Source organism: Drosophila pseudoobscura, chromosome 3 (genome assembly GCF_009870125.1).
Source record: "Drosophila pseudoobscura strain MV-25-SWS-2005 chromosome 3, UCI_Dpse_MV25, whole genome shotgun sequence".
Taxonomy (NCBI): domain Eukaryota; kingdom Metazoa; phylum Arthropoda; class Insecta; order Diptera; family Drosophilidae; genus Drosophila; species Drosophila pseudoobscura.
Window position 1 is genome coordinate 15,135,949 of NC_046680.1, and position 16,545 is coordinate 15,152,493.

General features: G+C 42.9%; 3 protein-coding genes across 4 annotated transcripts; 2 read left to right on the forward strand and 1 right to left on the reverse strand.

The window, feature by feature from the left end:
• Nucleotides 1–401: 401 nt before the first annotated feature.
• Arf6 (ADP-ribosylation factor 6) lies at nt 402–2,619 on the forward strand. 2 transcript variants are annotated; one of them, XM_015184710.2, is made up of 5 exons: nt 402–618; nt 1,283–1,396; nt 1,467–1,622; nt 1,698–1,844; nt 1,919–2,619. In XM_015184710.2, the coding sequence occupies exons 2-5, from the start codon at nt 1,315–1,317 to the stop codon at nt 2,059–2,061; spliced, it is 528 nt and encodes a 175-aa protein (XP_015040196.1). In that variant the 5' UTR covers nt 402–618; nt 1,283–1,314; the 3' UTR covers nt 2,062–2,619. The 2 variants fall into 2 exon arrangements, with proteins under 2 accessions (XP_015040196.1, XP_001361286.1); XM_001361249.4 differs by having other exon boundaries at nt 402–589.
• Nucleotides 2,620–6,713: 4,094 nt separating this feature from the next.
• Hr51 (Hormone receptor 51) lies at nt 6,714–16,394 on the forward strand. Its single transcript, XM_004444243.3, has 10 exons — nt 6,714–7,597; nt 10,576–10,951; nt 12,973–13,076; nt 14,694–14,808; nt 14,894–14,949; nt 15,023–15,349; nt 15,423–15,628; nt 15,686–15,847; nt 15,912–16,076; nt 16,150–16,394. The coding sequence occupies exons 1-10, from the start codon at nt 7,552–7,554 to the stop codon at nt 16,330–16,332; spliced, it is 1,740 nt and encodes a 579-aa protein (XP_004444300.2). The 5' UTR covers nt 6,714–7,551; the 3' UTR covers nt 16,333–16,394.
• Nucleotides 12,274–13,059, reverse strand: LOC26533892 (uncharacterized). The gene is made up of 2 exons (XM_015184711.2): nt 12,957–13,059; nt 12,274–12,848 (listed from the first exon to the last, which is right to left on the reverse strand). Exons 1-2 carry the CDS (start codon nt 12,997–12,999, stop codon nt 12,571–12,573), a joined length of 321 nt encoding a protein of 106 aa, XP_015040197.2. The 5' UTR covers nt 13,000–13,059; the 3' UTR covers nt 12,274–12,570.
• Nucleotides 16,395–16,545: the final 151 nt, after the last annotated feature.

Here is a 16,545-nt window from a genome sequence, read left to right on the forward strand (position 1 = left end):
ACATCGATTGCAGCATCGGTAAGAAATCGATGTTTTTTCTGAAACATCGTTAGCACACTAATAGCCGTTTACACTGCGCTTACATGCGCAGACGCAGGGTGTTGCGTCTTGCGAATAGCTGAATTGAGTGTTTGATCACGTTCAACAAAATTATGGGAAACGACAATAAAATGAACAAAAGAGACTTGATGATTTATCATATTCAGCCATTTCTTTGCATAGCTTGTTGAATTTTGTTCATCGACCCTTCTTGATATGTCTTTTTGACCTCATTCGCCGCATTAGCAAATTCTAGTGTCATAGCACCATAAGCAATGCGGCGAATGAACAATTTTCAGAGTACCATGTATGTATTAATTCAGTATGTTCCCAGTTGGCAGTTGGTATTTTTTAGCCCATATTCTTGACATCGCTTTCGCTTACGGTCACATTGCTTCGTGTATGTAAAATACAAATAAAGATTTAGTGCGAAATTGTTGTTGTTAGCTTAGTTTTTTAGCAGTTTTATTTTTGCAAATGCATTTGGTGTCTGCCCACTACACGTTGGCACTTTATGCTTAACTATATTAGGCGCGCGTCGATCGAATTGGTGCGTAATCATAATCATCAAGACATTGGGTGTGTATATGTATTGGTGTATTTCGGGCGTGTATGTGACGTGTTAGGCAAGAAGCACTGAAATTCCTCAAAACGCTTCTATGATATTGACCCAAGCCCGAACCTGAACCCAAACCCAAGCCGGCTTTAGCTGTACCTTCGACATTCTGGTCTCCGTTAAATGCATCCAGTCAGACCCCTGCACACGCCTTGAGTTCTGCAATCGAGATAACTTTTTTTGTTTAATTTATGCTCACTTTATCTGCTCTGCTCTGCTCTGCTGTTTGTGCGCCCAAGCGGCCAATTGAATGAAGCTCTTCGCTGAACAGAACTGATAAATTCTGCTTTTGCCCCTGCCCCTTTCTCTCTCGCTCTCTCTCTCTGAGTTCGAGTTTAACGCTGGCTATGGTGTTGTCGCTGGCAGTTAAGCACACAACACAATGTAAGTTGAATTATTATGCAAAATAATGCTCCTACTTCCGTTGACGCATTGTGGTACATACTCGTGTCGTATCGTATGTACGTGTATGGATTGCGCCTCCTCGTGGCAAAGTATTCATTTTTGATACGTAAACTCCCATCCAGCACTATCCGCAAACCCACTGACCCTGGCTCTGGCTCTATTCCAATAGACACTTATCTACTTATGTATATGTATATCACTTTACATTTATTCAATTTACAGATTGGCTAGGGTTTGATGGATGACACATCACCATGGGAAAGCTACTATCAAAAATTTTCGGCAACAAAGAGATGCGAATTCTCATGCTCGGGCTGGACGCGGCGGGCAAAACAAGTAAGCAGGCCGCTAGCCGGCGATCGACATTACAAGGTGCAAGAACTAATTTACTCCCCAATTCTCGCAGCGATCCTGTACAGACTCAAACTAGGGCAATCGGTTACAACGATACCCACTGTGGGCTTCAATGTCGAAACTGTGACGTATCGGAATGTTAAGTTCAATGTGTGGGACGTTGGTGGGCAGGATAAAATTCGACCGCTCTGGAGGCACTACTACACAGGTAATCATTTATTCCGGGGAAAAAAAGCTAACAAAGTTCTGAATTGTACAAAATTAACAAACTGTTGGTCTGCAGGTACACAGGGTCTTATTTTCGTAGTGGACTGTGCGGATCGAGATCGAATAGACGAAGCCCGCACGGAACTGCATAGGATAATTAACGATAGAGAGATGCGGGACGCCATCATACTGATATTTGCTAACAAACAGGATCTTCCTGATGGTAATTATTATCGGACAAGTCCACAGGGATTCAAAATTCAACATTCACATCCCATCCTGTATTGTGTCTTTCAGCAATGAAACCCCATGAAATCCAGGAAAAACTAGGCTTAACTAGAATAAGAGATCGCAATTGGTATGTCCAACCATCATGTGCCACAACCGGCGATGGCCTATCTGAGGGCCTCACGTGGTTAACGTCTAACCATAAGTTATGAGAATCATAATCCAGATTTTGTATATGTATAATGGCATGTATTATTCGAAGCGAAGCAAAAGCAAAAATATTCTATTTTATTTATACAACAAAACAAAAGAAAAACATAACGCAAGCGCATAGTTAAAAGCCCAATAATGAACGTACATAAATTAAAGAAATGTTGAAGCTGGTACACAGAAGTCAGATAGATATATATATATATATATAGTGATTATATATACATACTCTCAATTAACCACCCAATATTCTCACTAGTAAAATACACATACGAATAAACGAAGCATCAAAAAATAAAAAGGCAAATCATAAATATGCGTAAATTAAATGCGTAAAGTACAGAGACAAAAGCAGAACAACAGAAACTAGAGTTAAGTAAGTTTTTCTTGTAAATTATATTGAGACATGTAAGCAATAAGTTGAAAGCTGTTTATTGCAACTGTTACTATATGACTTGAACGAGGGGAACGAGTCTTAAATAAAAATTGTAAATAAATATTCAAATTAAAGCCCATACAAGCATCAAACAACAAATAAAACAAAACACCGATCAATTGAACAAACCCATAGATTTATAAATTAATTGAAATATAAAAAAATAGTCACGGTGCCTTCCTCAAACGTCTAAGTGTGTCAGTCCTCGATCCTTACCGTTTCCGTTCCGTTCCTCTCTTACAGAACGATGTGCAGTATGGGAAATGTATCCTATTTTCTAGACTAACTTCCACGAGTCAACGGTTCAGTGTCAGATGCAGTGGGTTTGTATTGTTTATCCATTTGGAAACGCAAACATGCCATGTCCAAGTCCAGGCCGACAATTGCCAGCAAGGGGAGGAAAGCGTACTAGTATCTGAGCCTGAAGGGTCAAACAAGGCGTTCAGTAATTGCTCTTTGTTTCCCATGACTACCTCTCAAAGTTGATGTATTTATTGAAATTTACCTGATATTACATTTATGTATGTGTATGTACACACGCCTTTTTAAAATCCTTTAAAGCCCTTTGGCTGCTTTGTGACTTTTTAATTGATAGCAGTGCATATTTACTTGGAAATATACTTTTATTTGGTTAATAGATGACGAGAAGAATTAAACCAAGCCTTGGTAGTGGGGTATTCCTACTCCTACTCAAACTTAAATTTCATAATACAAGAAGAAGGGCATTTTGTGAATTTCTGAAACGAAATTAGAGAGCTTTCTTTTAATTAATTGAGATGAGAAGTCGGTCAGCAAAATAATAGTTGTGTTAAATGGGAATAAAATCTATGCTTGCACGGAAAAATCTGTAGAAAACCCACTAACTTAAGTTCTTATAGTCTTCGACAGAAATGTTACTATTTTAGATGAAAAATGTCTACTTAAAAAAATAAAATAAAATAAAAGTAAAAGATGCATTTCAGATACGCATTAAAGAAATAAATATTAGGGTCCAGATAGTCCATAGCTGAAGATCTAGCTGCAATGTTAATGATTTAACCTAAAATAATGAATATAATATTTAAATTTAATTTCCAAATATTCATTGCGTTTTTCAATTGAATTTTAATGGTTTATACGTAGCAACGGCGAAAAGAGTTTCCATCTATTATACCCGGTACTCGAAAAGTACAGGTGTGTAAAAGCCAAACGAAAGCATCTGTATGTGCTCGTATGTATGTGTATATATTCTTAATCAGTACCGGCTGACTGATTAGCCATCCGTTTGTACCTCTTCATTGACGCCTCGATTATCGAGATTATAGTGGAGGAGTAACCGGATTTTGTGTTTAGACTGGTGTGTTTCAAATATTTGCCACACCTCATTCCACCACTGCAAGCAGCTGAAAAGCTGGGATTAAGCCCCCTTGAGAATGTTTGGGGGATTTCGGAAAAAAAGATACGGAAACAGAAAACTTTCCCGAATCGTTGGAAACGGCACTGGTAGTTCCTTGGTGACAAGTATGCCCTGACGCCTATTTAGATGTCAATAAGTTTAAATTCGGCGCATAAAAATGTTAGCTATTATGAATTTTAAATATATTATTTTAATGCTATGAATAATTCTGTGTGAATTTCTAGTGGAATATCAAAGTGCATTTAGTTAGTTCTAATTTTGCGAAAATAAAGTATGAAAATGGATCTTGAATATTAAATACTAATTGAACTTAAACCTTCGACAAGATATAGATTATACAACTGGCATGATAGGGGTTTACCTGTCCTAGAAAAAAAGTTTTAAGGTCGGTATTAAACTTCTTCAGGTGTAACCAGGCTAAGGCCTTCGTCCTATTGTCCAAGTCGTAAAACCTCAAAGTCTCTCTAACGTATTGAACTATCTAAAAAAAATCCTAGAAAATTGGAACAATCTCGAGGACGACAATAATTTTAAACTTTTTTATCGCGGTATTAGGCTTTTTTGTTAAACATTTTTAAGGTCAGATTGGAAATGTCCATATGTAGTGTATTTTTTAGTTTTAGTCCCGCCTTGTTTGTCACACCTGGACTTTTCATTGATAAAAAGCGTAGATATAGATAAGATATTTATATATTTACATAGCTACATATATAGATACTGAGTACCGGGTATCTTATTCTACAGAGAAGCTACTGACCTCTACATTAGTTTTAAATATCTGTAAATTACAACAGTTTGTCAAGACTTATCAAGTACTCTCTAACTTCACAGCCCCAATTCAAAGCGGACAAATTCAAAGAACTACTCCACGTGTGCTTTAATCTCCAGCACTACCATGTTCATGCTCTAATCTAGCGATTACAGAGGATTCCGAGAAAGTATTGCGACAGCAGACGAGAACCTGGGACTATGCTACTCCTGGTCCTGGGCGTACTTCTAATGATCTAGTATCAGCTCTGAGTCCGCACCTTCAATGACTCCACCCAGAAGCTCAAAATTTTCCTGTGAATAATTGAATTGCGAGTTTTGATTGATTAAATAAAGTGCACAGCCAGCCAGCCTGCACTGCCCGCCCTTGACTTGATGGAGACCGAGCCAAGGCACGAATATGTACACATACATACATACATATGTACGTATCTATATTTGTATGTCCCTGCTCGCATGTGTATGTGTGTGTTGTGTATGTATCAAATGTCAAGAACCAACCCTCCGACTATGTCTCTCTCTTTCTGCTTTCTCCTCTCTCTCTTTCTCTCTTCTCTCGACTCTCTCTCTCGCTCGCACGCTCCTCCCTCCTGCAGTGTGGTGGGCGTGGCCATCGCGGCAAAGCGCTTTGACTTTTCAGAGTATAAACTTCTGCCAGCTGAATGTTGTATTCCGACATCTCATTTGTTACAAAGTTAATGTCGGCGCATTAAGCATACCAAAAGCTCCTCAGTGAAGTCGGGAGTTCAAAACTCTCCCTTCCAGATCCCCACAAACCCCCTCAAAAACTGGGGGCAGCCACCCAGTAGCAGCAACCTTTATTGATTATTGGATCAGTGGACTTTCGGACTTTTTTTGTTTAGCCTTTTCGTTTCGAGCCTTTGAGGTAATGCGAAATTCTATTCAGTACTTTGGATTTCGAGAGTTTCCTTTGTTCGTATGCATACATATATGATATACTCACATATGTAAACTTAGATGTATGCACAGTTATCTATCGGATAAATGCATATCGACGTACTAATACCCTTTATCTCGAACCGAATGGTTCGAATGGTATTCACTTCACTCAATACTTAGGAGGTAATTAGTTCCTCCTTTGTAACACACAGATACACACATACGTTCATAAGTTTAAACACCAATATGTGTGCAAATTCTCATACTTTTGGGTTCGTAGACAGCCACACATCCCGATCACATCCAATAGCCATAAGAAGAAACAGTTTACCCTCAAATGCAATTACAGTTGAGTGGGAAGACCCTCGACAGTGGGGGCAACAGTGAGGGCGGAAAGTTCGGCGGGAAGGTGTCGTCCGCTGTGGCCCGTTGGAAGAGGGCAGAAGGCATGGCAAATCCAAAGGCACCAGCATCACCCAGGTATTATAAAACAAAAACAAAATGTCAAAGCCCAAGACGATTATACGAGCGCAAGCCGCGCAGCTGCGTCACACCAACAGTGCTGCCTGTCTAGTGGTTTTCCCACTAGATATATTGGTTACTGAATTTATACAAAAATGTAGAGCATTCCATTGAAGATATCTTTTGAGAATCGATCCCAAAGGATCCGAATAAATTTGTCCATTTGGTATCTTCATTTGACCAAAAACTGTCTAGCTTTAAAGGAAGTAAGCTAATCGCTATGATCATGATTCGAAATATTTTTGAAGGGAGTTAAGTTGTTGCACTAACTAATTAAGGACTATGCCTACACATGCATAGTCGCCGTTCATTTGAGCACATATTCAAACAAACTCTGGGATCTATTTCGTTAGTTTTTATTTTTAATTGTTTATTAAGCCAAATCTAGTGAGCTTTAATGGACAAGGCCTGGCAGCACTGACTCTCACTGTAGGAGTGATTCTGCGAGTGCGAGGGTGACTGTGAGTGGGGCCTGCCATGGCTCCATTGCTCTCCTTCCTTCTTCCTCTAATCGCTTAGTCATGATGGCGGCGTTCTCTGTTTCAGTGTGAGCGTGCGTGCGTGTGTGTGTGTGTGTGCGCAGAGAGCGCAGAGCCGGGTGTTTATTGGAGATTGCGATTGTGGCTTGGCTTACATACAACAACAGAGCGTCGGATGCCACAGTATCAAGAAGGAACGAATCAAAGCAAGCCAGCAAGCCAGCAAGCAAATGCGCCACCAGAGTTGCCACTAAAAGTCTTCCTCCTCGGCCCTCGGAGTGGGCGACAGTTGGGGGTTGGGTTGCGGGTGCGGTTATCCTTGCCATTCTTGTTGCTTTTGCTGCTTGCTGCTACGCTCGCTGCTCGATGCTCGATGCTCGCTGCTCGATGCTCTCTGCTCTTAGCAGGGGTATGTATGGTATGGTCCTTGCTGGTGGTGGTGTGCTTTTTGTTCTCACTGCACTCACACTCACACACACAGAGAGACATTCATATGAACGAACGCCCGCCCTGTGCCCACTCACCGACCACGGATTATATCTACAGATTTTTTCCTATTTCGGGGTTGGCTGGATGGCTGGTTGGCTGCTTGACTGCTGGAGTGGACACATCACTGTTTAGCTCCTGTCATGGTTTTATGATAAATCTGAAATCGTACATCGAGACGTTAACATCATCGTCGCTGCATCGTCGCTCTCGTAGCCGTCTCCGCTCCGCTCCGTTGTCAGTGCCGTCGGATCAGCGCGGTACGGTTTCTATCCGCCTCAGAATCAGGAGCCCAGTTCCAGTTCCAGTGTCCGTTTCAGTTTCGTTGCCGGAAATGCGGTTGCCGTCGTTAGAAGTGTAGGATGGAGCCTACTACGTCGAAAGTCAAAATACGAGTACACTTCTTTAACGTTTAATCGATTGACGTGCTAAAATATTAACTAGTGTTCTATTCAATTCAACGTCGTGCTTAGATATAAAAAAATATCTCCCGTAACATCTCGATATGAATAAGGACGAAAGTCTATCGGAAACCCGCCCCGAATCCCAAGGTAATTCCAGTTTTCCTGTGTACCGTGAGCAAAGCAATCAAATTCCACCGAATGGTTACTTTTTCAATATCCACGAAGAAACCAAATTGGTTTTGTGTCGATTTTTGTGATTGGAAGTTCCTTTTTAAATTCAAATAAAGAAAACAAAAGGTTTATGAAAAGTTCCGATAAACCAATAGTATAAAAACTTATACTCTTGCTCGCCATCAATAGTAGAGTTCTTCTTTATATAAATACAATATATACACAGTGCCATGTCCCTCTTCACCAATTTAAATCCGCTCGTAAACCTCTGTTTGAAGATCGATTAAACTTTATTAGTATGCATTTTGCTAACAAAAAGTTTTCTGTAAAATTGTTATTGTATTTCCTCCGATTTTGGTCAGTAGATAAAGATTTAACACTACATTCTTATTTTTGAGATGATGTGATTATTGTTTATTTTTATTGCATTATTATGACTATTATTGAGCACATAAATTTGCTATATTCGGAACTCAGAACACAAGTGGACTCGTCAAGGTTCTCCTAGATCCTAGACCGACAAACATAGGCAATCTTCGAGGAGGAGAAGGTTATCTCCAGGTTCCTCTTGTACTTGTAATCGTCCAGTTCAGAAAACACTTCCTAGAGCCGGAGACGGCCGAGAATCTGCTCCAGTTCATTCCGATCGTCTATATCTTTATTTATATATCAATAAATCAATTAGTGATCTTTAGTCTGGATACAATTTCCGATTTAGATATTTTATTGTTGCTGAAGATTAACATATTAACAATAAAGAGAAATGTAGAAGGGGATAAGAAAACAGAAAACAGTTTTACAAATTTGATGATTCGCGATGATTTTAAATATTACATGCTATAGTTTTAAGGGATATTTCAGGGTATACGGAATGGTAGAGGGTATTATAATTATGACGAAGGACTCTAAGAGGATCATACGTAAGGTTAAACGGATAGGCCGGAAAGTACGGGTAGGTCCTGACGGAACAACAAAGTCAGTCTGACCCAAAAGAGTTTTGGAGTCCACAATCCCGAGAAGGAGCATAAAACCATTGCATATTCTGCGATGATGCAATGAAGATTGGCCTATAAGGGACCTATTGGGATCAGAGTCCCAGTTGATTTTACAAAATTATTTTTCAATAGAATCCAATAAGACTTTGTTGCAATAGAGATAGAGAGTTACTACAATATCGGACGAACCAATGAAAAGTACAGGTTTCGAGTGACTTACGGGTCGTCAAACTGTTCTGGCCAAAGCTTGATAAAGGCTAAAACAACGGTCGGGAACGGGACGGACTCTGGATATAGCTTCCGAATCAGTAGTATAAGCTGTGGCCCATGTTGGACGAGTTCTGACTGTAATTATTATCCTATTGAGACGTATAGACGTTTAGGTTTCTCATATCGGAAACCCGTTTTTTTTAAAATTGTATTTTATTGACTATTCGAATGTAATGCAAAGGTCGGATCACAGCGACATTTTGATCAATATTATATATTAGACGACCAATAAATCGGTATTTTAAGCTGCTATCATGACCCTCCTCATAATGTAACTGCTAATGTAATATAATGAAATATAACAATAATCATAGAAAGAGGCACACGGACGGACGGCTTCTGGCCATTTTTAATATAAACCGTCACCCCGTTCGAGGAGATACATTATATCTTTTTTGTTAAAGCTACTTCCCTTTTGACTGCTTCTCATTGTAAGCATATAAACATTGTACTTGTTAAATGTGGAACCTTTTTTTAATATAATTTAATTAAATCGTGGGAAAACACAAAAAGGAAACGGAGTAATTATGTTTTCACAAGCCATTTACTAAAGAACGTGATAATGCCCTTTACGTATTTTTTTTTTTGCATTTTATTGTGGTTTTTTTCTTACCTACAAACAAGTAGCACTTGGCATGTCTACTTCCTAATTCCTACTTTCTGCCGCCTTTGCAGATCAATTAGGTTGTTAATTTTTGCGGTTTTGAGGGTGTGCGTGGGGTGGGTACCCGGCTCCAAGACAGAGCACCGTTTCAGTCCGATCATTCTATTGGCAGCTTTATGTAGTAACCCGATCCCTCCAACTCCAACCCCCGCCAATGATCTGTCCGATCGGACTACTCATTCCGTTCAGAAATATTTATGTGCTACATTATTATGCATATTATGTATAGAACAATCGCAGAAAACTAATCAAATCAAATCGACTCCACAACCTTTCGATGGAATGCACGAATGGTCTTGCAAATTCAATTTATGATAATCACGAAATTGAATTAGACTCAAGTCAGGGCGCTAAAATTTCCAAATTCATACCACAGCCTGGGAGCGCTCTTAACACTTTTGTCAGGAGCACGCCAAAGTGAATTTCAACGAGCCCATAAAATTAACAAAGATGGAACGTCGGAAAATGCAAGCATATGACGCTAATCCCCGGGCATTAGACCGCAGCAGTGGCGTGCCAGTTGGTGGATGCCGGTCCATGGGCAGGTCCAGCGGCGACCCAGGCCAGGGCCAGGGCCAGGGCCAGGGACTTGAAGCCAAGAAACCCAAACGGTCGGGCGCACAGCCAAGTGGCGAGAGTAACAAATGTGGCCTGGCATCGCCTCGTCGAGGGTTAAGTGCATCAAAAAATCAGTAAGGAAACTACAATCAAATTAGGGTGTGATGGCAAAACAATCGTCCCCTGAGGCAAATTTTGCGCACAGATTGCTCGGCACGAGTCGAGTCGATCTGAGACGAGGCCGAGTCGAGAGCCGTTTGGCTTAATGGCACCCTAATTGAATGTGTAAATATATTTGCGGATTACAGGGCGTCAATGTCGCTACGCAGGGATAAGATCAGCAGGTCCCGGGCACCCATTTACCCCCTACCCCTACCATCACCTAACCACATCCGAGAGAACTTGACAAATTGAAATTTAATTCAAATAAACTACATAAGTGATTTTTTATTACTCGACCTTTGCAGAGCTGCACAGTCCGCAGCGCAACTGCTACACACCACCGCCAGCCCCGATGCACGGACAACCAACCCCACCGACAGTGGCAGCCTCATCTGGAGCCCCTCCAGCTCCTCCCGTTTCTGCGGGGCGTCTCCTCAGCTGGAACCACAGTGCCGCTGCAGCAGCAGCAGCAGCAGCGGCGGCGGCGGCTGCGGCGGCCACCTCCAACCAGTCGGCGTCTTCGGCGGAACAGTCAACGATGTCCCGAATCAAAGGCCAGAACCTGGGACTCATCTGTGTGGTCTGCGGCGACACCAGCTCGGGCAAGCACTACGGGATCCTCGCCTGCAACGGCTGCTCCGGTTTTTTCAAGCGCAGCGTGAGGAGGAAGCTCATTTATCGGTAGGTAGCAAGCACTAAAGTCCGAAATCCGCCCATTCGCATAAAAACGTTGCAACATTTGTTAAAAGTGGGAGACTCTTGGATTGGGGTGGACTGTGGGCTGTGGGCCTCTGTGCCATGAGGACCGTCTGGCGGATTACAAAACGCTTCCAAATTCATTACAATTATTCAAATCTTTAGGATTTGAGAGTCAACTTTTGAATGCGCCCTCGCAGATATCGTGGGTATCGTGGGCACAGTGCTGGGCATCATGTGCGAAGCGGCTGGTATGTTCTCCGCACTGAAGCTTAAAATGTAATTGAATTTAAAGTGCTGATTTCGTTAAAAGATTTGGTTTTTTCCGCTGTTTTTTCTTTCGTTTTTCTTCGCTGCGAATCATAAAACCCGACATGCCATACCCTGAGATGAGACAATCAATGCTAGGCCCTGCCTACCAAAAATTATGATACAGTAATGTATATTTGCTTTGCGGCTCCCAGAATGCACGGTAAATCACAAACGTCGAAATCTCTGTATCCTGGCGGTCCCCTGAGATTGATATGCGGGGCTTAAGCGCAAAACACTTGGCCAAATGTGACCCGCCCGACCAGAACCCAGTCCCCAGAACCCTCACAGATCCCAAAATCTTTGCCCACAGTCTGCCATCGGCCTAAGCCGAATCGCAACAAAGTCAAAAAGGGGGCGGGTTCTGCCCGGCTTTAAGCAAAATAGAGCAATGTTCTTGTTCTCCCCTGTGAGAGACCGAAGGGATGACTCGATACACTGACTGCTCGAATAGACCAACGGAGGGCTAGTGTATATTCTCTCCGACGTGACATGTTTTTCGATATTCGTTATAGTCAATCGGAGCCAGACCAAGGAGACCAAGGGGTGGTCGCTTCTATGTCGTCGTCTCTGGTGGTCTGGTCCCATTAAGTCGTTTTCAATTATAATCAATTGTTTCCAATCAGAACTTTCGAGCTTAGCTGAAGGAATTTCTTTTGGGAGGCTGGTGACAAAAATTGTTTGATTAAATTGCAATCTGTAACGTTTTCATTTCAATTGTCCTTAGAAACAAAATGATTTTTCCCATCAAGACCCGAAAGTTGATCTGATGCTCAAAATATAGGATATATGTACAAATCTCTTGGCAAACATGACGTGTTTTTCTCACTCTTACTGAATTTTCTGATAGTTGGAAGTGAGTTGGCTATAAAATATTATTGTACTTTTTTATAGACCATACAAATTGATTCAATCTTCATAATTTGTTTACGAAGACCAGCTAATTTGCATAAAAATGTGTACATTTTAAGTGGATAGACTCGTAAGCATACGAATGGTATTTCCTGGATACATTTACTTAAGTGCTTTGTGAGTTAGCTGATATTAGCAGAGGCGCCAAAATACACATAAAATGGGATAAAAGTTGGAATTCGGTAGGAAATTGTCCATCTTTGAGTTTTGGCACGGGCTTAGAGTGCGAGGAGAGGCAGTGATGACTAGACACTAAGCTAAAGTGGTCCGACTGGCGACTGGTTGGATGGTTGGATGGATGGATGGTTGGGTGGTGCTCTGCGGCACGGAGTCATACATAGTGGCTAACGGGCACAGCACATGGCCTCTCGGGCTTGATTTGATTATGTTCCACAAGTGCAAAGGGCAGAGGACCAGTAGGAGAGGCGGCGAACAAAGACCGAAAGGTCGATGGAAGAGAAGGTTGCGGATTGTGGGTAGTGGATGGATCCTTTTGCTGCCTGCTGACGAACTAAAGCACAGACTCTGAAGTGCTTTTGTCCTCCGTCTATTGGCGGCTGGCATTCCGGTCCGTTGACGTTAGTGTTAGTCTGCTCCTTTGTGTTCTGTTCCGGTCGGATTTGACAAATGTTGCAATTTTTGACACAAGAAATCTCGTTATCTGCGGGAGGATAGGAGGCGAATAACTTAATTATGCCCGGCAACTGGTGCTTTCCTCGGTACTCTACTGTCTAATCGATGAATGCCTCTCTCACCCTCACGTACTTACTATATTTTGATTGCAGCTGCCAGGCGGGCACGGGACGCTGCATCGTCGACAAGGCGCATCGGAATCAATGCCAGGCCTGCAGGCTCAAGAAGTGCCTTCAAATGGGAATGAACAAGGACGGTAGGTTGCTGTCACTACTTCACTATTCTATTAACATCTATCAGCAGCACTCATCACCCATCGCTCTAATGAAGTGAAGCACGTTTAATTGGTCTTCAACAGAACAAAACAGAACAGAGCAGAACCGCAAAAGCCTGTGCACACGTGCCCTGTTCCACTCTAAGTAAATATACACATCTCTGGTCTTCTGGTCTTCCACTTCCATACCCCTTTCACACGCTCTGCCAGCGGGAAGAGCAACTTCGGAGCACGCTTCCTCGGGGTGGGTACCCATGGGTCCCCGCGGGTCCCCGTCCCCTCCAGTGCGGGTGGGCCTTATTTACATATTGCTCACCCAATTGATTTGTTACCTGCTGCTTGTTGTCTTTGACAGATTTTGCGCAGCTTTAGAGCTGCCACTTGAGTGAACCCTCATTGATTATGTCGAATGAAAGTTTTGTCGCTTTGTTGCGAGGCAGACACGGATGCTGGGTCTGCTGTCTTTTACAAGGCGCTCCTCGTAACCACCCAAGTCGGAGGTTCGCCAGAAATTCAATAAAATTTCTCTCAATAGGTGGCTGTTGGTATCATCGTATACTGCAGTAACATCACTCTTTGTACACAGCTCGATATCTTTAAAAATTATATTTTCCAAACTTCGATAACCAAACTAAAGTCGGTTGGGTTCCCCTCTACATAGTTCCATAAGGTATAACCAAGATATACCTGGTTTCTGCTGCAGGCATAAGCAGGCAAGGGCAGCGACTCTACTTTTATACCTTGCACTCAGTCAGTTAAAAAAGTAACTGATGTCACTTATACAATCTATTTATACGAAATTCTCGTAATTCGTATATATGTATTTATCTCTCTGTCAAAAAGGGAGAAATGATGTGTTCGTTAATGCTACGGCAGTACCAGCAGCATCGCGCACACTGCACGATGAAGAGTGTGTGTGAGAGAGAGAGAGAGAGAGAGAGGGGGAATGAGTAAGCACATGATAAGGTATAGTATATATTGGTTGTGCTCTATGATTCTGCGTTATCTGTGTTCTCGTATCTTCGAGTTCCTCGGCTTCTTCTTTGAGATTGACTCAATCGGACTTCATTATTTCAAACATCTGATTTGGCACCCCACTATTCAAACTCTATTGTTGCTCCTTTCGTAATGTAGCCATAAATTATGCTTGGGATATGCAAAATACTCGTAGCCCCTGCCGATCCGCCATTATTAGCGAAGTAGTAGCTCTGTGGCAGCCTCATTGTGCGGTAAAATTGCATCAACAAATGGGAAAACAATTTGTAGGCGTGAGTGGCACGTGACCACAAAACCAATTTACTATGAATGGCTGAGGCCTGACGGGGCGGCCGCTGCTCTGGCGAAGCTGTGTGTATATGCTGATGAGGAGCGGCGGGAAAACACGGCTCAGCAAGCGCTGATGTGGGCCGTACCTGTGAGGCATGAAGCAATTTTATCAGTGTGACATTTCCTCATTATGGACACGTCTTGTCGTCCGAAGCGTCCGCACACCTCGATTGGGCGTGTTTTGCCTTCCTGCTGCGTGGCGACCTGCGAGATATTCGAGGACGATTTAGATCTGGAGTACTCATGTTAGTTGCATTTGTTTTCCAATTACAGCGGTGCAAAATGAGCGACAGCCACGAAACACGGCCACTATACGCCCGGAGACGCTGAGGGAGATGGAACACGGCCGGGCTTTGCGCGAGGCGGCCGTTGCCGTCGGTGTTTTTGGGTAAGTCTCAACGTGTGTGGCTGTGCTGTCATTTGCATAACTCACTGTCTAACCGCCCAAATCTCTGGGTAACTCTAATTTGCAGACCACCCGTGTTACTATCGCCTCCCTGCTACGGTTCCGGACTGCTGCCACCGCCCTGTGAGTAGTCGCCTTTCCATTCGATTCTTAGTTCTCAGTAAAAACTCATTTGATTCTCTTACAACTTGAACAGCGCTAGGCAGCCTGCCCCCAGGACGTTTACTGCACCACAACCACCTCACCTCCTCCATGCAGCTGGCGGCGAATCACATGAGCAGCGCCAGTTTTCCCATGTTCAATGCCGCCGGAGTGCACCACTCGCCGAAGGAGAAGGCTGTGTATGGAATGGCCATGGAGCTGACCAGCCGCGGCAATGTCTCCCATTCGACCAACTCGAGCAGTAATCATTCGATTGATCCCAGTTCGCCAGCGCCGGAAGCAACCAACGAAAAGAACAACGCCGGTGGCAGCGTCTCCTCCGTCAGCTCTTCCAGTCCCACACTAGAGAACGACAATGATGGTGGGTAAAAAGCCCCATACACATTTTTTACGAGTTCCAGCCCATATACCATCAATTTTGTTTGGTCTTTCAGACGATTCTATTGATGTGACCAACGATGAGGAGCCGCACACAGGCAGCAGATCCGACTCCAATTTCATCATGCCCCAGTTCATGTCGCCTAACCTATATGCTCACCAGCATGAAACGGTCTACGAAACGAGTGCTAGACTTCTTTTCATGGCCGTGAAGTGGGCCAAGAACCTTCCTAGCTTTGCCCGTCTCTCGTTCCGAGATCAGGTAGCGTAGTCCATAACAATGTAAGTAAGTAAGTTGCAACTTTGATTGCTTTTTCAGGTCATCCTGCTGGAGGAGTCCTGGTCAGAGCTGTTCCTCTTGAACGCCATTCAGTGGTGCATCCCCTTGGACCCCACTGGGTGCGCGCTCTTCTCTGTGGCCGAGCATTGCAATAACTTAGAGAACAACGCAAACGGTGATACTTGCACAACAAAAGAGGAGGTAAGTTTGAGCACAATTGGCCTACGAGTTGTTGGTAGTTCGTAACGATATTGTCGTTGGTCAGCTGGCAGCCGATGTTCGAACTCTACACGAAATCTTCTGCAAATACAAAGCTGTACTGGTGGATCCAGCTGAATTCGCTTGCCTGAAGGCAATTGTGCTATTCCGACCCGAGACCCGTGGCCTTAAGGACCCAGCACAAATAGAGAATCTTCAGGATCAGGCCCATGTAAGAGACCAGCCAGATCCGTTTGGTATCTAAATTCGGACTATCTAAATATCTCTATCTCTATTTCAAACAGGTTATGTTGTCGCAGCACACCAAAACGCAGTTCACAGCTCAAATTGCACGGTTCGGAAGACTCCTCCTGATGCTGCCTCTTCTGCGCATGATTAGCTCCCACAAGATTGAATCTATCTACTTTCAGCGCACAATCGGCAACACGCCAATGGAAAAGGTGCTCTGTGACATGTATAAGAACTAGTTAACTTGTGCTTTACGTTATACCAAATTTAAATAAATATGTTTTAGTGTCTTGAATGTTAAGTGGCATTAACTGTTTATTCTATACCGAAAGAACATTCTTTAGGACGTCTTATCCGTAGGCAAGTTTCATAAGCCAGCTGGCAGCACAACAAGTTTTAAAAGTACAGAATACTCCGGGGAATTAAATTAAATTCGGAAAACGCGGCAGAAA

Bases quoted from the DNA above. Each gene is read 5' to 3' on its own strand.
- Arf6 (XM_015184710.2), top strand. From the start codon at position 1,315: ATGGGAAAGCTACTATCAAAAATTTTCGGCAACAAAGAGATGCGAATT. The intron at 1,397-1,466 runs GTAAGCAGGCCG...CAATTCTCGCAG, and splicing joins GGACGCGGCGGGCAAAACAA to CGATCCTGTACAGACTCAAA. The intron at 1,623-1,697 runs GTAATCATTTAT...GTTGGTCTGCAG, and splicing joins CTGGAGGCACTACTACACAG to GTACACAGGGTCTTATTTTC.
- Hr51 (XM_004444243.3), top strand. From the start codon at position 7,552: ATGAATAAGGACGAAAGTCTATCGGAAACCCGCCCCGAATCCCAAG. The intron at 14,950-15,022 runs GTGAGTAGTCGC...CAACTTGAACAG, and splicing joins CGGACTGCTGCCACCGCCCT to CGCTAGGCAGCCTGCCCCCA. The intron at 16,077-16,149 runs GTAAGAGACCAG...TATTTCAAACAG, and splicing joins ATCTTCAGGATCAGGCCCAT to GTTATGTTGTCGCAGCACAC.
- LOC26533892 (XM_015184711.2), bottom strand. From the start codon at position 12,999: ATGCAGCGTCCCGTGCCCGCCTGGCAGCTGCAATCAAAATATA. The intron at 12,849-12,956 runs GTAAGTACGTGA...ATCCTCCCGCAG, and splicing joins GCAGCTGCAATCAAAATATA to ATAACGAGATTTCTTGTGTC.